This window comes from Leguminivora glycinivorella, chromosome 9 (genome assembly GCF_023078275.1).
Source record: "Leguminivora glycinivorella isolate SPB_JAAS2020 chromosome 9, LegGlyc_1.1, whole genome shotgun sequence".
Classification (NCBI taxonomy): Eukaryota; Metazoa; Arthropoda; class Insecta; order Lepidoptera; family Tortricidae; genus Leguminivora; species Leguminivora glycinivorella.
Window position 1 is genome coordinate 25,583,746 of NC_062979.1, and position 21,221 is coordinate 25,604,966.

Below are 21,221 nucleotides of genomic sequence, written 5' to 3' on the forward strand. Positions count from 1 at the left end.
ATTTGAGGGGGTGAGACATAGAACATTTTAACATTGATAAAATAAGAATCACCCTATTGTGGATGCTGTCATGTGTCAAAAAGAGGTTCTTACAAATCTGGGACAATAGTGGACTAGAGTTATTTTTCTCAAACAGAATACAGCGGAATTTTGACATCTAAATAATAGTGCTAGTTCAAACGTTTCACAAGTTACAAGACCCTCTGTGATAAACATCAAACTGAACAGGTCTCTTAATTCCAAAACTTTCAAATGATAATTTGAGCAATGGGCAATCATTCTCTGATACAAGTTGTAGCTTATAACAGAGGTGCTTGTTGAGAAAAGGGAAGTGACTTGTAGGAGAAATGAGAAGTCTATTATCATATTTATAATAACCCGTTTGTGTTTTCGGGCATTTGTGTGTTTAGAGCATGTAGTGTGCGCACAGGGTCTGAGTAGAGTAGAGTACGTACCGCGGGCGCCGCCTCGGCCAGCGCGCGCGCCCAGCCCGCCTCCTCGCGCTTCGCCGCCTCCACCATCGCTCACTCGCACGCTCGCTCTCTGCTGCTGCGGTACCGGTGCCACCGACTCACGTACACCTGCGTTACGTAAAATCACCCCACTACACAATATCCGCCGAATAATGTTGAAGCACTTATTATTTTTATTTTCATCAAAGCCCTCCGATATAGTTATCAAAACATTGGCTTAAAAAATGTTGAGATGGATGACGCAAACAATGCAGAGCTATTAGAGTTAATCAAATTTGACAGTGACAATCTTATATAGTTACACTGACATTCTGACAATCAGCTGCGAAATCGTTCAGGATACGTTTAAATCTGTTGTCTCATGAGATATTAATGTATTTTTTTCATGTATAATAGACTCATTGCGTTGTTGATATTTAAAGTCGAAATCACTAGTAAATATGGTGTAGCTGTAAATAATATTTAAGCAAGATATCTTAGTCCGACGTTTTTATCAATAAATAGATCTATATGGTTGACATTCATGACAATTCTTTGATTGACGTTTATTAATAGTTCTAACCTCAAAAATATTGTGACCTAGAGTTATTTGCAGGAAGCAATTTATATTTATAATAAATAATTATATTATTTAAGATAATAACATGGCAAAGCCTGCAAACAAAGGTGGGAAGAAGTCGAGCGAGGAGGTGTTCACCGGTTTTCAAACCCTGCGCGCTGAGCAGCGCCAGCTCGCCAATAAAATCTCTGAGCTGGAAATGGACTTAAACGAGCACAAGTGAGCCATTTTACAACTTTAAGGCATAATTCTTCGTCATTGACATACATTTTTCATGACAATTGATAGTAAAGATTCATAATTTTCTCAGTATCCCAATTTTTTGAAGCAGGTGTTCCTTAAGACTAATAGGCAAAGCTCACAAGTCAACATTGTACTATTATGATCAGAGTTATTCTTTGTTCGCTCATTAGAGGCCAAGGATAGCGTATATGTGGGCTGATAGTGAGAGTGTAATTGTTGATATGTTGTAGGATCGTGGTGGAGACGCTGAAGGGCGTGGAGGAGGAGCGGCGCTGCTTCCGCATGGTGGGCGGCGTGCTGCTGGAGCGCACGGCGGGCGCCGCGCTGGCCGAGCTCGAGGCCAACCTGCAGCGCCTGCCGCACGCGCTCGCCGCCCTCAATCAACAACTTGCTAACAAGGTGCATGCTCCTATACTTTACTTACCTATACATACGCCATCAATCAAAAATCATTAAGGTCAGTGTGGGGAAGACCGTCTACCCGGAAAGACTGTCTATTGACAATAACTTTTGTGTTTATATATCTACGCCTCTCACACCTCCGAACGTATACCAGTTTTTCATCCTTAAGCCATTGGTCTTGAATACATATCCCTAGGACGAACACTAGTTAACAATAAACTTGATTCGTGTTTTGAACTCGAGCATCGAGTTCAACATGGTTCAGCAAAAAATTAAAATAAAATAGAAGCAGTCGGAATATTTGTATATCATGTATGTAACATAGTCATTTAATAACCGTTCTTTCTGACTAGTACTATTAATCTACTCAAAACGCGTTCAATTTCTTGTTTTATGTTCTGAAATATGTAACTTAGAAATTGTGCCTACTCAGAAAGTCTGGCATAAAAGAGAAAGGCAAGACCGGCATACGATAAACAAGGAGTTGCCAACCTTTTTTAGGCTTTATTGGAAATAAGTCGAGTGTAAACAATATCAATATATAAGTACGTTTTTTGCTTATGATAGTTGTACCGTTTTTGATTTTAACTTCGAAATACAGTTTTGGTAATGATTCGTATGGTTTTACTAATATCATTCGAAAGTATTAAATAAAAATGACATAGTTGTGAAGAATTATAAGTGGTGAACAGAACTAAGCCTACTTACACTGCATTACTCATCATCATATTTAAGATGGTAGTGTTTGTATAGATTGTGCAACATGCGGCGACAAATATTTCAAAAGAGAGTTATGTATTTTTAGTAATAAAAGTAAGCATTTTGAATCCAATTATTTATTCAAACAGAAAACATAATATTTGTGCACCCTTGACAAAACATATTTGATAAAGGTAGTTCGTCAGACGGCAGAAACTGAACCCTGGAGGCACAGAGGGTCATATCGAAACTATGACTAGTGGCACAAACTGTGCACTTCTCAAGCAAAATCATTTCGTCTTCCTCGTCGATATATACGCTGGCGTTAGGAAGTGCACCAAAAAGATTTTATCAATACATTCTTCGGAAGATGTATAGACATGACTTGTATATTGTTTGCTATTTTTAATAACTGAAACAAATATTTATGTATTAAGTATACAAATATGTATGTAAATATTTATGTATTAATGACATCTGAATCTCTACTGAGTTTTTGAAGTCGTAATCGAGCAAAATGGGGCAAAGGGTGTTTATTGAATCCTGAACGAAGTAAAGGAATCTCTAATCTCGCTACGCTCGGGATTCAAAATTAGAATCCTGAGCGTAGTGAGGGATTCAAGTATTAACGCTCAAGGTGGAAATAATTTTGCTACCATGTGACATATACAATTTTTCACGTCACCTATGAGGAAATTACCAAAATATTAATAATGAATATACCTACTGCAAATCAGTAGTACGAACTTAATCTACAACAATTTATAAACGATCATGAAATATAATGTCAAAACTCTTTTTATTGAATTAATATGTTATACTGGCAACATAAAATCCTCGAACAGAAAAGAACCACTCAGCTCCTCCAAGACTCGAGTTTGTAATATTCATACTCCCGGAGTTACACACAATGTTTTTCATGACACTTGCAACATAAAAATATGTAAAAAGATAAAAAAATTGAATACGGTACTAGAAATTTCATAACTCCCTTGGGAGAACGCTTTTTTTTTTCACGCTCCGCCTGCGTGTAAAATCACATTTAGTGTGCGAGTGTGATGTAAAAAAAATTACGCATTCATTCATACTGTAGTGACTATAGCAAAACCAAGCATTGCCAAGAAATGTTACCAAACTAATTCACGTATCTTAATATCCTATTACGTTTTCTTAATTAACATAGTTTCAAAAACAGATAAGTAGTTGGATTTATATGAGCCTGTAATATCGTGACTAAATTGTATTCGCAGGTGTTCGTTGGAAAAACAGTATTATGCAATATCTGGACCTGAAAAGAAAAGGTTATGAACCCCATCTACGGGACATATGCCGGTCTTGCCTTATAAATAGAAAAATGCTTATATGTTCAAAATTTCAACGTTATTTTAATAAAATAAAACTATGGAAACGGATTAAATCGCGTATAATGAAATTAATTATTTAAATTAATTAATTGGTTAATTATTTTTTAACAGAGTAATGGTACATTTTTTGAATATTGTATAACTAGCTTTACTAATAGTGTGTGAACCTGCCTTAGAAATCTATATTATTTGTGGTCATGGTTCGTTAATATTTCTTGTAAGTGGGTAGCTTTTGCACATTTTAATTTTTCCTCAGTCACCCGTTGACCACGAACGCTGTAAAGAGTTCGAAACGTCGGGATGTATTTTAAATTCATTATACGCGATTTAATCCGTTTCCATAGTTTTATTTCATGAGTAACTATCGCGGTAACCGAAGACAATGTTATTTTAATAGTTATCTAGCACATTCTGCCCCGTTATTACGTAAAATAACAATGATCATGATTTTGGAACCTAGTCTCATATGAAATTACGCGACAACAAGCACTAGACGGTCTTTCTGTGCTCATCGCGGGAGGACGGTCAACCCGCCGAGCCTTAAAAAAAGTGATTTTTATCACTTAAAAGTACCTTACTTCACCAAAATACTGTAAAAGCTTTGTAAAATATAATATTTGCTATCCCATAGGACCATGCGCATTACGCCAGACTGCATTAATTATAGAGTTTTATCCACTCAAACTTTATTTCAAATAAACTATGCCGGTCTTGCCCGCACTGACCTTAGCTTACAAAGTTAGGAATAACCAAATATCAATAAGAACAATGTCAAATTAGTATCTGCTAGCAAATTGGTGATGATTGTAAATTCATAACATGTTGTTTGTTACATACAGGGCCAGGAAATCAATGCTTACATCGAGACCCACGACATTCGCCTGCAGCGCGGCGCGACCACGGCGCCCGCGCCCCCGCCCGAGGCGGCGCCCTCGCAGCAGAACAACGTGCTGGTGGCTAGCGGCTGAGCGACCGTCACAAGGCATGCATCTCCACTTTGTGCAACAACTTACTGAAACTGTATAGACTGTAAATATACCTGATGCCATCACTCTGCTAACTGCCTTGTTAAACGGCACTCAACCAGAAATTAACAAGTTTCAGATTTTTTACTAATTGTTTTATACATCCTTGAGTGGGCTCAACTATCCATGCATCTGAATTGTGTAGTTTGTAAAAGGCTCATAAGAGATTTGCTTAATATTACAAAAGAATAGTTATTTCTTTATAAATTCAGAAATACATTCTAAATTATGTATTTTTATAATAATAAAAGTATGTCCTTTTGGTATAAAATAAAGTAATCGATTCATTTAAATTGATTTTGCTTAAAAGGTAATTTAAGTTTGTATTAATTTAGATTCTAATTCTATGGATTAAACATATTTTATAAATTTATACTGTATTTAACTTATGTTTTACGAACAAGGGGGACCCTGTTCCTCGTCTTGCTATTGCCTGTTTGCCCCACCCAACCATACGCAGGCTTGGTGCCAATGGGACCATATCGGGGTTATACCCGTTGTGTACCCGTTTGATTAAAAAAAAATTCACGTTTCTCGGAGATATCAGATAACATACATACAAAAAAAAAATCAGTCGAATTGAGAACCTCCTCCTTTTTTTGAAGTCGGTTAAAAATGTGTTTTTAGGGTTCCGTACCTCAAAAGGAAAAAACGGAACCCTTATAGGATCACTTTGTTGTCCGTCTGTCCGTCCGTCCGTCTGTCAAGACCCTTTTTCTCAGGAACGCGTGGAGGTATGAAGCTGAAATTTATATCAATTACTCAGGTCTACTGTCCCTTGAAGCTGTGAAAAAATCAAACTTCTAAGCCAACGCAATCAAAAGATACAGCCGTTTATGCCGCAAATTTTCGACACTTGCAAGGGAATCAAAACCTACAGGGTGCTTCCCGTGAACTCAGAATCTTGAAATTTGGTACGAAGCAACGTCTTATAGCATAGATAAAGGAAAAATTACGAAAACCATAAATTTTTAGTTACATCACATAATATATTTTTTTTTAATAATTGTAAACCTTGCAGGTTTGTACGGAACCCTCGGTGCGCGAGTCCGACTCGCACTTGGCCGGTTTTTTTTACTTACAATTTCCCATTTTTAACCTCCAACGCAAAAACGACTGGGTCTGGGTGTTGCAGGGTGAAATCGGACATAGAAGAAAAAAACTATTATAACACTAGAAACAATACCAAAAAATAAAACCGCCTTCAAAAAAAGCGTGTTACAAAACACGGAGAAACTAAAAAGCCAAAAATAATAAACCTTCGAATTCAGATTTCTTATCGGATTGCAATAATCTAAACATCCAAATTATAAACAAATAAATTATTTTTGTAGTCGGTTCCAGACCTGTTCGTCGCCTTGCTATTTCCTGTTTGCCCCACCCAACCATACGCAGGCTGGCCCCGACTCCAAAAATAATTGATTTGTTTATAATTAGGATGTTTAGATTATTGCAATCCGATAAGAAATCTGAATTCGAAGGTTTATTATTTTTGGCTTTTTAGTTTCTCCGTGTTTTGTAACACGCTTTTTTTGAAGGCGGTTTTATTTTTTGTTAAAAAGTTAATTTATTTGTCGATTTTTAGTGGTTCCTAGTGATATTATATGTATCAGTCCGAATATATGTACAGTAGTGAAAGAATTATCCTTTAACTCCTAACCGTTGAGGAGTTGACCTTCCATCATCAGCTCAGCCACATAAAATTATTACCATCAGGCGTAAATACTGGTGTACCTTTGAAAAATACACTAAGAACATTACATGTGCCTATAACATTTGAAGAGTTCCCTCGATTTCTCCAAGATCCCATCATCAGACCCCGACTTGGTGCCAATGGGACCATCTCGGGGTTATACCCGTTCGATCAAAAAAAAAATTTTGAAAATCGGTCCACGATTCTCGGAGATATCGAGTAACATACATACAAAAAAAAAAAATTCAGTCGAATTGAGAACCTCCTCCTTTTTTGAAGTCGGTTAAAAATAAGCTTGCCATAAAGAAGTTTCGTGTCCGTAAAGTACAGAAGTCATTTGTTGGGCAATGCATTCATTTTTATAATAAGTTACCTGACACTGACACTGCTTTGAGATTACCCCTCCCAGCTCTTAAGAACTACTTAAAAAAATCATTGACGTTAAAGGCTTATTACAGAGTCGAGGACTATTTGACAGACAAACATGCATGGCCCGAACCAGAAGCTACAAAAAACGAATAGCAATTAAAATAATTGTATTATGTGCAGAGGACACAGTTCAGATAAGAAAGCACATCAAATATTTTATGTTGTGTAAATTACTTATAATTAATGACATTGAGATTCATATTATCTTTTTCTTCTGTGATAATTTGATATGTTTTCTCTGAAGAAGAACGACGTATTATTAAGCAATAATATAATTTATTGAAATTAATTTCCATAGAGTACCTAGTCTGTTCATATTCTTTGATGAATACTTTTGCATGTTAAATTGTATCTTGTTATTGAATGCATGTTAATTATACTTAAGATGTAATGTTTTGAAAAGAAGTTGCCCGCCGAGTTTCTTGCCGGTCCCATAGTGGATACCCCCCTCCCAACTGAGGGGGGACTGAAATCTTCTCGAGGCTGAGGCGTAGGGTTAGAGCCGGCGTAGCTTTAGCTTTATTTGACGTTCATATGCGCATTGTAATATGCCTTCTTGAAAAATAAATATTTCATTTTCAACTCAAATTACGAATTTCACTCATTGCCGCTGTAGGAGTTGAGAGTGTGAGCGCGTTTGAATATTACAATCTGGGCGACCGAGCTTCGCTCGGTTCTATTTTAATATATCACGTCTTTAGATAAAAAAAAACTCTTATAAATACAAAAACAAAAAAAAAGACAAAAAACAAAAACCTCATTTCTGGCCGGGATTCGAAACCCTGACACCTACGGTCTATCTGCGTACATTAGACCGACCTCGTGCGACTGAGCTAAGCGGAATCGATGCGCGCGCGGCGAAATTAAGGACCATATTTTACGTTTACAAATGCGAAAGAAAAACTCATGAAAACTCGAAAATTCGCGTTTTCCGGGATCTAAGGCTACGCTAGATCGATTTTTCACCCCCGAAAACCCCCACAAAACAAATTTCAGCGAAATCGTTAGAGCGGTTTCCGAGATCGTCGGTATATATAAATAAATAAATAAATAAATATACAAGAATTGCTCGTTTAATAGTATAAGATATACATTCATTTCTGTTTCGTTTTATTTAGAAGTTCAAAATATCGATTATTCGCAAGAATTACTTAAGAGGGCTTTCGTGTTAAAAATAGTGAAATCGCAACCGAGCGCTCGATCATACCGTGTGTGATATCAAATTAAAGGGCTTTGCGAGTAGTTTATAAATATATATCACATTATAGGACTTTTTCTACTTGGTCTAACAAAATATGAGAAAATGTCCAAAAGTGGTAATAATTGTACCGGTGAAAGCTCGTTTTCAAAAAATTGGCAAAAATCAATAATAGCAATTTATAATCACTAAGGCATAACAGCAAATTAAGTAAACGTTGCAGATTAATTTAGTACAAAATTTACTTCGATGTGATGTAGATTTTCAAAGAAATTGTCACTTAATTTTAGGTAATTTCTGAAAAAAATTGAATTCGCCTTAGGCTAGTTTACTCTTTTTCAAAAACTTAAAATAAAAATCTAGTCTGAAATGATTGTGGTACAGGATATACGAATTATAAATTTACCCGTTTTAATATTCAAAATTGTCCAAATTTTACAAATAAGATCGACTGATTCAGCTCTATACGTGCGTTTTTCTAAACGTGCATTAGAGAAAAATTCATAATTAATTTAATGAGTTAGTTTTCAAAAATCCAGTCTTATAAAAATCAAGATAATAAGATGCTCTAACTGGAACTTGAATTAAATAAATCTATTGGATAACGGAAAGTGTAGTATTTCACCGACTAAAACTATCAATTTTACATTTTTTTGACGTTTTTTTTGAAAGCAGCCTTAAGTTCCTTCAAAAAAGGAGGCCCTTTAACCCTTCTTGTGTGCGACGCACTTGGCGGGTTTTTTGTTCGTAAGGTCAGGTAGATGTTTGATGAAAGTCTGTCCCACGTCTGTCCACTATGTCGGGGGTTTTTTGAAAATTGAATTCGTTTATTACTCTCAAGCCGCACCAAAATTCTGTAAGTAATACAAACAACAAATGAAATAACCCCAATAAATGAAGTAGGTTAAGTTATTGGTTTTGGAAGCTTGGAACCACACTTGGAACGCACTACTAAAGCTAGGAACATACTACGCGGACGTCCGTCGTAAAACGACCGCGACCGAACAGTGTGCACGGAACAAAACATCCAGCGAGCCAGATTTCGATCGGACGTCCGTCCATGCGCTCAAGGCCACGTCCACGTCCGTCGACCGATAGTTTGCACGGTTATGTGTATTTCCATTGTCCAGATTCCCGTCCGCGGTCGATTCACGACGGACGTCCGCGTAGTGTGTTCCTAGCTTTAATCCTTAAGCTAGGAACATATACTACGCGGACGTCCGTGTCGTCCGTCGTAAATCGACCGCGACCGCGACCGATCAGTGTGCACGGAACAAAACATCCAGCGAGTAGGCTTGTGTCGTTCACGAACTATGAACTGTTAGGAATAAAATCCCATCAATGACCGAAATGAACTGAATCTTTCCGTGGTCTGAGAATCGGTCTTTGCTCATTTAGTTCATTATAGGATCGGCGAGCGCGAGCGGTTTGCATCGAGAACGAATGTGTGACTGCGCCGACCGAGAGCGAGAGCTACTTTAGCAGAGCAACAAAAAAAGTCAAGTTTTCATATTAAACTTCGGTTACTTACAACCTTTCGGCCCGGAATGTAACTATCTGTGGACTATTCGTATCATTTTGACACTATTCGGTCCCATTCGTAGGCTTGTGCCGTTTCGTTCGTTGATCGGAGCGCTCCGATCTCGTTCAATCGCTCCCACGAACTAGTTCGCTCTTTTAGGTCTTTTGCTCATTTAGTTCAGCCAGACCAGCGACCACTGCGGTCGGAAAGATCAGAACGAATGGGACCGAATAGTGTCAAAATGACACGAATAGTCCACAGATAGTAACATTTCGGGCCGAAAGGTTGTAAGTAACTGAAGTTTAATATGAAAACTTGACTTTTTTTGTTGCTCTGCTAAGTAGCTCTCGCTCTCGGTCGGCGCAGTCACACATTCGTTCTCGATCCAAACCGCTCGCGCTCGCCGATCCTATACTGAACTAAATGAGCAAAGACCGATTCTCAGACCACGGAAAGATTTAGTTCATTTCGGTCATTGATGGGATTTTATTCCTAACAGTTCATAGTTCGTGAACGACACAAGCCTACCCATTCGTTCTGATCTTTCCGACCGCAGTGGTCGCTGGTCTGGCTGAACTAAATGAGCAAAAGACCTAAAAGAGCGAACTAGTTCGTGGGAGCGATTGAACGAGATCGGAGCGCTCCGATCAACGAACGAAACGGCACAAGCCTACCAGCGAGCCAGATTTCGATCGGACGTCCATGCGCTCAAGGTCACGTCCACGTCCGTCGACCGATAGTTTGCACGGTTATGTGTAATTTCATTGTCCAGATTCCCGTCCGCGGTCGATTTACGACGGACGTCCGTGTAGTATGTTCCTAGCTTTATGGCCGCTATACACATGTGGTCAACGGTTCCACCAACCCTTGGTGGAACCCCTTGGCCAAGATAAGAGCCGCTGTTTACACATTGTCAGCAAAATTTGATTAAAAAATAATAACCCCATAGTAAAATTAAATTATTTGAAATATTAACAATTTTTTGAATATTCTGATAAGCACATTTATCTTTTTTAGGCAATATATTAAACATTTGCAAGGTTATTTTATTTCCTAAAATCAACACTATTATCGGCATAGATAAACTTATTATTTTCGTAAATATTTCACTACTGTCCTCTCTGACGGCTGACGACAAACTGAATGAAGCTAGGAACACACTACGCGGACGTCCGTCGTAAATCGACCGCGGACGGGAATCTGGACAATGGAAATACACATAACCGTGCAAACTATCGGTCGACGGACGCGGACGTGGCCTTGAGCGCACGGACGTCCGATCGAAATCTGGCTCTCTGGATGTTTTGTTCCGTGCACACTGATAGGTCGCGGTCGCGGTCGTTTTACGACGGACGTCCGCGTAGTGTGTTCCGAGCTTCAAGCGCCATTAGCGCCAACGTGTAAGTAAACGCAGTTGGCCATTGGCGCCAAGATCCTTTGATGTGTGGACAAAAAACCGACACCAATCGGTTGGCCGGCCAGCGCAAGCGCCAACTGCCAACATACGGCCAAGTAGCCTCTACACGCTTGGCCAAGGGGTTCCACCAAGGGTTGGTGGACCCGTTGGCCACATGTGTACAGCGGCCATATGATAGCGTTCTGAATTATACCAATATTACTAATACTCCTCTGAGTCTCTCCTAAGCTGTGCTCACTGCGGTAGTGGAAGATCTTTACTGAATTAGTTCGGAATTGAGCCAATTTTCATTTAATTTAGACAACGGGAAAGAAACATTGTTTCTACATTTTAATTTATGCGGACTAAACGATTCCGGCTTGCCAGTAATACCAGTACAGTACAGTTACCAGTCATATATCCGAACGATCGCTACGCTACGTCAAACTCGTCAAAATCAAGTTAGAGAAAGCAGTGAATGTTTGTTTTTACCATTTTTTCTCTGGGTAAAAAAATATAACACTAGTAACCGTAATAAATTTGCAACAGAAGGATTCGAATATTGTATAATAATTATATCACGTGAAGAGATGACACCGTTTAACCGGCACTGAATAAGAAGAGCGGTCAGTGTCGCGACGATGTCTCTGTTCCCGGCTTACAGTAATGAGGCTGCCGCAGCCGGGTCCAGCCCGGGCGGCGCCGCGATGTGCTGGGAGGCGGAGGCGGCGGCGCCGAGCGGCGAGGCGGAGCGCGCGCTGCTGGAGTCCAGCGACAGCGAGCCGGAGCCCGCGCGTGCGCCCGCGCCGCGCGCCGAGCCCGAGCCCGACTACTACGTGGACCGGCGCTTCGACGGCGGCAACCTGCGCGTCTCCACCATCTACTACCCGGCCCGGCCACAGTAACTACCTTCTGAATCTGCTGCTTTCCTTACCTTCTCTGACAATATGTCATTCAAATTTAGACCACATCGACTGAATTCGTCTTTAAGTTGTGGTGTGTTACTGCAGTGTTTTTATGCACTTATAGATTTATTCTGATCTTAATAGTATTAGCAAATATTTCTGATGAAGTAATTCTGTTAAAAATGTCAAGAATATGGTAAACATCTCAGTAAGCCTAGCACGATTGCTGAGAGAGTATGGTGCTGCGAGATAGATGACACATCTTCTAACTTTATTAATGACATAAGGACGGGTAGTCTAACATGTGCTAACCCTGCAGGTGATGTCTCTCTTGAGCCGGCTTTACACAGTCTGAATCAGATCAATTTGAATAATTCATAATCTGAAAAAATCCGAATGAGTGCATAGTTGCATACTATGTCCTTATGTGTACACAAATTATGATTTTTTCAAATTAAAGATCACTCAGAACTATCTAATTGAGACTGTAAGGTCGGCAGATGTTTTGAATTTTCCAGATTGATCTAGTAAGATGTGTCATGTGAGGCTGGCCTTAATGCAATCACTTGCCAATACAATATAATTATGGTGTGAATTAAAACAAATATATGACTGTCCAAAAGCAAGAGTTGGCCTTGGCTATTAAGGGTTCTCTACCTATGAATTTGACTTATTATTTCATTTTATTTCTTTAAAATCTCTTCTCTTATAAATCTCTTAAAAAATTCAATAAAGTTATCAACATACGTCGGGTTTTGGGAGCGGGAATGATTTACACTAGCCCAAAAATGGTGAAAACAATAAAAAATAAAGATTACTTTAACATTTCTAGGTACATTTGGAGCCAGTTACATAGTTAAATATATATTTCAGTAATTCAAATGACTATAAACAGAGTTACAAATACACAAATTCATTCCCGCTCCCAAAACCCCGATGAATGGTTATCAATAGGGATGTACCGACTATTGATTTGGCCGACTAGGCCGACTACCAACTAGTCGGCGCTTGGGTGGCCGATTAGTCGGCTAGTCGGCCAGAACATAATTTTCGATAAATTCACATCTTGAATGTCATTTTTGGTCCTTCGTTCGCGCTTTTCATGATTTTTTACAGATGTTCAAAGGTTCATGACAATATTTATATACATTTTCCATTTTTAACAACCGGCTTGGCTTAGTGGGTAGTGATCCTGCCTATGAAGTCGATAATCCTAGGTAGGAAATTTATTTCTGTGGTGATAACAGATATTTGTTGTTTTGACAAAAAAAGGAATTACTAATAGCTACATAATAAAACCATAATTTTCAGCTGGTAATTTAATTTTGTACTGTTTTTCTATCACTAATGAAGTGCCGACTAATCGGCCCTTTTTGCCGACTAGTCGCCGACTAATCGCCGACTACAAATGTGGCCGGATAGTCGGCTTTCCCGACTAGTCGACGACTAGTCGGTACATCCCTAGTTATCAATCATTCATAAAGTAATATAATATCAAGCTAATCCACAGGTACCAATTATTACGTACATATTATTATTATGCATAATTATTAAAATTTGTATATTACAATGGATGCCATCATCAATAAATTATAAGACATACATAAATAAAAAAGTCAGCTCAAAAATAACAATGCAATTAGGCAGAATCAAGAACCGGCATGACAGCTTTAGAGATTTAGTTTCTTTTTTGTTTGAAAGCTGAACTAGTCTTGAATGTCATGCCATGTTTCATGAAAATCGGTCCACTATGTTGGGAGTTTTTTCAGTATTTTAATTTAGTGGTTAGGTTTTTCAGAAAAACTCCAGTATTCACATTCAATACAGTTTATTACATCAAACTACTATGACTATTAATTAATTTACAATTCCATTGCAAATAGCAACCTTTATTATATTATTTTAATAAAATGGACCACCCGTAATCTGACCGTATGTCTTGTTTACATTAATTATTAGTTCCCAAATACAGAAATATCATTATACAATACTGACACTTAATCTAGAACTTGTAACAGGATTTCTAAACTTGAACTGTGGAATTTTAGTACACTAGCCAGCAGCACTTGCCCTCGACAAATGCCCGATAACAACTGCCGCTCGTCCATCCCAACAGCTGGTTTTAATCCTGTCTTCCCACTACTTCATCAGTGGGAGGCAGGCGGGTAGTTATCAAGACAGTGTTATTGTCTTACCGTACAAAACAAGTTTATATAAACAACTAGGGAACAAATCAAATTATTTTATTGAATAGTTTTTGATTTGTTCTTTTTCCAAGTAGTCACACTACTATATATAAATTATAAATTGAAATAGATATCATACACGAAAGAAAAAACGGCAAGGCCCACTGGCGGCCGAGCCGGGAATCGAACCCGGGTCTTCAGCTTACGCGGCTAACGTCTTTACCACTAGACCACACGCCCGCCCGGCCAGTTGTAGTGTAGTGTGAAAACCCTGATGATATATAACTCATCTCATACAGAGTGACAACCCTATGCTCATGCAGCTGTGTGTTATGGATCATAGAGTTTTACGATGTAATTATAAGTAATCATAAAGTTTATGGTATAATTAAAGTAATGATTATTGGTCATAAAACATACAATAAAATGTAATGTTAAAACAGATGGGAATGACTATTGACCGTGACCAGGATAGTATATAAGCACGATTTTTATTGAATAAAAAAAGAGTATTGACTCGACTTTTGAGTTATCATTACACCCGAAGCACCCCACACTTCACAGTGGGCCTTGCCGTTTTTTCTTTCGTGTATGATATCTATTTCAATTTATAAGTTTATATAAAATTATTCTAAAACGAACATTTATTAACTAAAGTCATCACAGGTTATTTTATACCCTATCATCTAGTATAAATAAACCCTATTAATTTTAATTCCCTTGAGACTATAGAAGTATTTGTTTTTTTTTTATGTAATAAGAATGATATGGTGACTGTGTAATTCAGGTACAACAGCGGAGAGTTCCACCTGGCGCTCGGGCTGAAGCAGTGTGCGACGCGCAGGAAGCGCGCGCGCCGCTACTGGGAGGCGCGGGGGGAGGAGGGCGCGGGGGAGGGGGCGCGCGCCGAGGGCGAGGGCGAGCGCGGCGCCGCGCTGCGTCGCGCGCTCGTCGACCGCCCGCGGGACGTCGACCTCTGGCTGCAGTACATCGACTATCAGGTGCGCTACCGCTTCCATCTGGTAATATTACGCTCTGAGACCCTTATCATTGTCTCCCCTTTATTGGTATGCCGAAGTTTACATTCGACCGACAAACGAACCAAATAATATTTAGACTTTCAAGTGGTGACACCGGTTTGGTCTGCGTAGGAATGGGTGCACGGCACGGAGGCGGCGCGGGCGGCGAGCGAGGCGGCGGCGGCGCGCGCGCCCGGCTCGGCGGCGCTGCGCGCGCGCCGGCTCGCGCTGCTGCAGCGCACCGAGGCCGCGCAGGACTACGTTACGCGCCTGCGCGACGAGATCACGCAAGGTACGCGGGGTGAAGAGTGCGCCGCTCGCCTGAGAGCGTGACCAGAGATAACAATTAAGCGGTGTCGGCGTGCCCGACTAAATCAGTCGGCGGTTATAATAATTTACGAATCTATCCAATATCGAAATTATTGTTTATCGCTTTAACAGAATCGACCTAAAACAATAGTTCTGTTTCTGTATGCCTATGTAATCTACCAACAGAGAAGGTTCCTAGCGTGACGGCGGAGCTGTGGTGCCACCTGATCGCGGCGCTGGCGCGCGCGCCGCTGGGCGGCGTGGCGGGCGCGGGCGCCGCCGCCGCCGCCGCCGCGCGCGCCTGCCGCCGCCTGCCCGCCGCCTACCCCAACATACTCTACACCTATGGTGAGTCCACAACTTGATTGAGGGGTTCATTTTATTTAGGCATATACCTGGTATAGGTACATATTCCGTAACGTTGCGTTGTAAATGATTGTAAGTGTGAAGAATGCACGAGTCGTACATGTGTGGCGCAGGGTCGGTGTTGCGCGCGGCGGGGCTGTGGGAGACGCTGGTGCTGCTGCTGGAGCTGGTGCTGGCCGCCGCGCCCGCCGCCGCCCGCTCGCTGCCCGCGCCCTTCCCCCCGCCGCGCGACCCGCGCCACGAGCGCGAGGCCGAGGCGCGCCTGCAAGACTACGAGGATAAGGTACCTATTTATGGATTCATTACATAAATGTTCGATTACCATCACTGCCGGTGACTCATTGAGATCTTAAATAGTATTAACTGGGCCCTGACGGGAGACGGTGGTGTGTGTCGGTTCTGATTGGGCTGCGCCGGTGCAGGTGGTGAACAGCGGGCTGCCGTCGGGCGCGGTGTGGTCGCGCGTGGAGCGCGCGCGCGGCGCGGCGCACTGGCGGCCGGCGGACGCGGGCGCGGACGCGGACGCGGGCGCGGACGCGGACCCGCAGCGCGCGCCGGCGCTGGCCGACGTCGCCGACCTCGTGCTGCCGTGCGCCGACCCCTCCGCCACCTTCCTGCTACTGGTTAACGCGCTGCGGTACCTTATATACATTTATAACTATTGTTACACTTACATTTCTAAATGTTTTTTTTGTTTATAAAACTGAGGTAATTCGATTGCAACAGGAAGTATTATATGAATGTTCAGGAATGGTATCGTTGTTACACTAGCCTGGCGAAGGTGCCGCTGCTGCCGGGCGCGCAGTACGTGCACGCGGCGGCGGGTGCGGGTGGCGCGGGTGGTGCGGGGGGCGCGGGGGCGCGGGCGAGTGGGACGGGGGGAGGCGCTGCTGGCGCTGGTGGCGGCCGCGCGCCGCCTGCCCGCCGCGCACGCCGCGCATGCGCACGCCGCGCCCGGCGCCGCGCGGGACCTCGTCAAGCTCGCCGTCGACCCGCCGCACTACTTCAGCGACGATTACGGTACTACTACTTTTCCTTTGTGGGATTCGACGTTCCAAAGTTTCCAAACCGATAGTGATTTTGAACTTCCTTACATCTAAATCACAGTATAAGGATAAATCAGTAGTTAATCTCCGGCAGTGGCGACGCGGTCGTTACTACTGCGCAAGGTCACGCAGGGTTGTACCTGTGCTACTGTCCTACTCGTAGTAACTGTGTATGGCGCTATGCTAGTACCAACGCTCTTTCTACCTTTTTATCTAATAAAGATTCAAGTACGTGTTTGTTTCTTAAATACTGACGAAATCGTATTTACATAAAATGTTTGAATAGATGTTTGCACAATATTTAAGTAGGTACCAAACTTTCGAGCTAGATAGATCGCAGCATCTACCTAAATGTCGTTACAGATAAATCCTTATTGATTTTAATGTGTCATTCTAGCTTTAAATCTCACTTTTACGCCATTTACGTAAGCAATAATGTACCTAACACTGCAAAAATATAACAACCACTTACTTTTCTGGGTGTCTAGGAATTCTAAAGAACATTCTGACATTTCCGCATTTTGAGAACTGTTCTCCATACACCCATAAGCACTACAGTAACGAAAATATGTCTTCGGTGCTGACGTCATTTTCTCCCGAACTCAACACATCAACACAGCGCGCGAACGCGGCCCTGACTGTCCAGCCCAATACTTACCAGTTTCGCATGTATTCGGTGCATATGGAGAGTAGTTTTCGACACACCGCGCGGAGTGAAGTTTGTTAGAAGAGTTATTACTGCTTTATACTGTGTCTAAATACTTAGCCTTGCATATGTCGCTCACTGAGTTCTAAATCTGACAAACTGGCGATAATACCTAAACATTTACATACACAGATAATTATGAATAATACCTACCGACTCATCGTTCAGGGTCGATGATTAATACAACGATGCGCAATATGTGCCTTCCTGCTGCGTGAGAATCCTGTTGAAAGACGAAATGTTTAAAATATTTAAAATCAGGGTACCGCGGCTGGGTGGAGGCGCTGTGGGAGGCGTGCCTGGCGGCGGCGGCGGGGGAAGGGGGGGCAGCGGGGGGCACCGCCGTGGCCGCGCTGCTGTGCTGGCGCCTGCGCTGGCTGCACGCGCAGCTGCTGCTGCTGCCCGTACGTCCCACTGATCATTACTTCATAACATACAAACAAACACGCACGCAATTGTGTGCTGAATAGGTAGAATGAGAATATTGTACATGTGTAGGAATGCCGGGAGAGCGGCGGCGAGGCGCGGCGCCTGCGCGACGCGGCGCAGGCGAGCCTGCGGCGCTGGGGCGGCGCGCACGCGCTCGCCTTCGCGCTCTTCGCGCGCCTCGCACACGCCGCCGCGCCCAGGGGAGGTGACTTATACTCTTTTATACTTTACATTTTTACATCATTCACATTTTTTGTACAAAATTATGTATACTGGAACATGAATAACAAAACAATAGTTATTTGTTTTACAAGGGGGCAAAGTCGTTGTTTAACCGCACGTGCCAATATTGATACCCGAGCAAGCGAAAGATTCCAATATTGAAAAATGTTCAAAAGGTTCAAAAAATGGAATCTTGAACGTTGCGAGGGTTTCAAGGCACGAAGGTTAAACAAACTTTGCCACCGAGTGAAACAAATTTTTTTACCACACCAGCACGAACAAAATACTGACTATAAAACATCGTACTAAATTAAATCTATCAATTTATTCAATATTTATGGTTCAAAATCATCATTTAAGGTCAGTGCGGGCAAGACCGGCATAGTTTATTTGAAATAAAGTTTGAGTGGATAAAACTCTATAATTAATGTAGTCTGGCGTAATGCGCATGGTCCTATGGGATAGCAAATATTATATTTTACAAAGCTTTTATAATATTTTGGCGAAATATGGTAATTTTATGTGATAAAAAATCAGTTTTTTTAAGGCTCGGCGGGTTGACCGTCCCCCCGCGGTGAGCACGGGAAGACCGTCTAGTGCTTGTTGTCCCGTAATTTCATATGAGACTAGGTTCTAAAACCATGATCATTGTTATTGTACGTAATAACAGGGCAGAATATGCTAGATAATTAATAAAATAACGTTGAAATTTTAAACATATAAGCATTTTTCCATTTATAAGGCAAGACCGGCATATGTCCCGTAGATGGGATTCATAACCTTTTCTTTTCAGGTCCAATTTAGTCACGATATTACAGGCTCATATAAATCCAACTAGCTACTTATTTGTTTTTGAAACTTGGTTGTTAAGTAAAGGTAATAGGATATTAGGTACGTGAAATAGTTTGGTAACAGTTCTTAGCAATGTCCCAGACATAATCAAATATGTTTTCAGGGGTGCTGATTTCAACATTAATGACCAATTTGGAATCTGATATTACTGACTGTCACTTTGACATAAAAGTCGTCATGGTTGTCAAATAAGTTTTCGGAGGTGCTGATTTCAAAATTAATAAACAATCTGGAATCTGACATTGCTGACTGTCACTTCGACGCAAAAGTCGTAATAGGTGTCGTCAGATAGGTTTTCGGGGGTACTGATTCCAAAATTAATAACTAATTTTAAATCTGACATTGCTGACTGTCACTTTGACACAAAAGTCGTCTGGTGTGGATTATTTAAATTAATGATCAATTTAGAATTTGACATAGTTGACTGTCAAATTGACTTAAAAGTTTTCATGGGTGTCATCAAACAGTTTTTTGACTGTAATGGTTATTGGAATCAGCACCCCCGAGAACCTGTTTGACCACACCCATGACCACTTTTGTGTCAAAGTTACAGTCAGCAATATCAGATTCCAAAGTGGTGTTTAATTTTTAAATCAGCACCCCCGAAAACATATTTGATGTCACCCATGACGATTTTTGTGTCAAAGTTATGATAATTCTACCAACTTAAATATGATGATGAATAATGCAGTGTAGGCTTACTTCTGTTCACCTCTTATCATTCTTCCCAACCATATCACGTAGGTAATTATATTTTATTTTTACTTAATACTTTCGAATGATTTTAGTAACACCATACGAATCATTACCAAAACTGTATTTCGAAGTTAAAATCAAAATCGGTACAACTATCATAAGCCAAAAACGTACTTATATATTGATATCGTTTACACTCGACTTATTTCCAATAAAGCCTAAAAAAGGTTTGCAACTTCTTGTTTATCATATGCCGGTCTTGCCTTTCTCTTTTATGCCGGACTTTCTGAGTAGGCACAATTTCTAAGTTACATATTTCAGAACATAAAACTAGAAATTGAGCGCGTTTTCAGTAGATTAATAGTATTAGTCAGAAAGAACGGTTATTAAATGACTACGTTACATATACAATATACAAATATTCCGACTGCTTCTATTTTATTTTAATTTTTTGCGGAACCATGTTGAACTCGGTGTTCGAGTTCGAAACACAAATCAAGACTATTGTAAACTAGTGTTCGTCCTAGGGATATGTATAGAAGACCAATGGCTTGAGGATGAAAAACTAGTATATCTTCGGAGGTGTGAGAGGCGTAGATATTTATATAAACACAAAAGTTATAGTCAATAGACGGTCTTTCCGGGTAGACGGTCTTCACCACACTGACCTTATAGGTAAATTCTACCAGCCAGCTCAAGATGTGAAGTTAAAATTTGTATAAAATTACTTTTGCACTCTTGTGGATAAAATGCAATTTTGCTATCTGTTTTCGAATAGCAAAGTAAGCTTTTATCAGTCGGTGTGGTGAAAATGAATAGAGTTTGGGTAAGCGACATGTTGACGTGTTGTAGGGGGCGGCAAGCCGGACGCGGGGCGGCGCGCAGCGCTGGTGGCGCTCCGCGCCGCGCTGCAGGACGCCGCCGCGCCCGCAGAGCACCTGCTCTACATCGCCAGGTGACCTCACCAAACTCATTATACTGCTCATTTTATTTGTCATGTTTTCCATTTGTCGGCGACGGCGCCTACACTATACATTTATACGGGGACGGCGTGACGGGTTAAGCGACTACGTGGTGAATTAATATAAAAATTATAATTAAATGACATTGTAACTAATTTGAGGTATATAAATGAAAACGGTAGGTAATGTGTTGTGTGAGTAGGATCGTGGACGAGGTGCACGGGGGCGCGGGCTCGGGCGGCGCGCTGTCGGCGGCGGGCGCGGCGGCGCTGAGCTGCGCGGTGCTGCGCCGCGCGCTGCCCGCCGACGCCGACCTCGCCGCCGCCGCCGCCGCCGCGCCGGCGCTGCTGCAGGAGGCCCGGGACGAGGTATAACCGCATCATACAACTAATATTAGTAGGATCGTGGACGAGGTGCACGGGGGCGCGGGCTCGGGCGGCGCGCTGTCGGCGGCGGGCGCGGCGGCGCTGAGCTGCGCGGTGCTGCGCCGCGCGCTGCCCGCCGACGCCGACCTCGCCGC

The 21,221-nt window shown here is 41.6% G+C and overlaps 3 protein-coding genes across 3 annotated transcripts in view; 2 read left to right on the plus strand and 1 right to left on the minus strand.

Moving 5' to 3' along the window:
- LOC125229771 (exocyst complex component 1) overlaps positions 1-890 on the minus strand; it is a 72,740-nt gene extending 71,850 nt beyond the window's left edge. Inside the window, 1 exon segment of the mRNA XM_048134709.1 lies at positions 456-890. Within this exon segment, the coding sequence (XP_047990666.1) occupies positions 456-521 (66 nt within the window). The 5' untranslated portion in view covers positions 522-890.
- A 148-nt stretch (positions 891-1,038) lies between these two features.
- Positions 1,039-5,138, plus strand: LOC125229772 (prefoldin subunit 2). Its single transcript, XM_048134710.1, has 3 exons — positions 1,039-1,251; positions 1,506-1,674; positions 4,580-5,138. Exons 1-3 carry the CDS (start codon positions 1,118-1,120, stop codon positions 4,706-4,708), a joined length of 432 nt encoding a protein of 143 aa, XP_047990667.1. The 5' UTR covers positions 1,039-1,117; the 3' UTR covers positions 4,709-5,138.
- Positions 5,139-11,267: 6,129 nt separating this feature from the next.
- On the plus strand, positions 11,268-21,221 carry LOC125229907. The gene is made up of 11 exons (XM_048134848.1): positions 11,268-11,904; positions 14,882-15,095; positions 15,246-15,405; positions 15,609-15,770; positions 15,902-16,071; positions 16,211-16,425; positions 16,560-16,808; positions 17,802-17,944; positions 18,039-18,174; positions 20,592-20,694; positions 20,904-21,221. The coding sequence occupies exons 1-11, from the start codon at positions 11,645-11,647 to the stop codon at positions 21,090-21,092; spliced, it is 2,001 nt and encodes a 666-aa protein (XP_047990805.1). The 5' UTR covers positions 11,268-11,644; the 3' UTR covers positions 21,093-21,221.

Excerpts from the sequence above, each read along its gene's own strand:
- LOC125229772 (XM_048134710.1), top strand. The coding sequence starts at position 1,118 with ATGGCAAAGCCTGCAAACAAAGGTGGGAAGAAGTCGAGCGAGGAGGTG. Across the intron at positions 1,252-1,505 it reads ATGGACTTAAACGAGCACAA|GATCGTGGTGGAGACGCTGA; the intron begins GTGAGCCATTTT and ends GATATGTTGTAG. Across the intron at positions 1,675-4,579 it reads ATCAACAACTTGCTAACAAG|GGCCAGGAAATCAATGCTTA; the intron begins GTGCATGCTCCT and ends TGTTACATACAG.
- LOC125229907 (XM_048134848.1), top strand. The coding sequence starts at position 11,645 with ATGTCTCTGTTCCCGGCTTACAGTAATGAGGCTGCCGCAGCCGGGTCC. Across the intron at positions 11,905-14,881 it reads TACTACCCGGCCCGGCCACA|GTACAACAGCGGAGAGTTCC; the intron begins GTAACTACCTTC and ends TGTGTAATTCAG. Across the intron at positions 16,809-17,801 it reads CTACTTCAGCGACGATTACG|GGTACCGCGGCTGGGTGGAG; the intron begins GTACTACTACTT and ends ATTTAAAATCAG.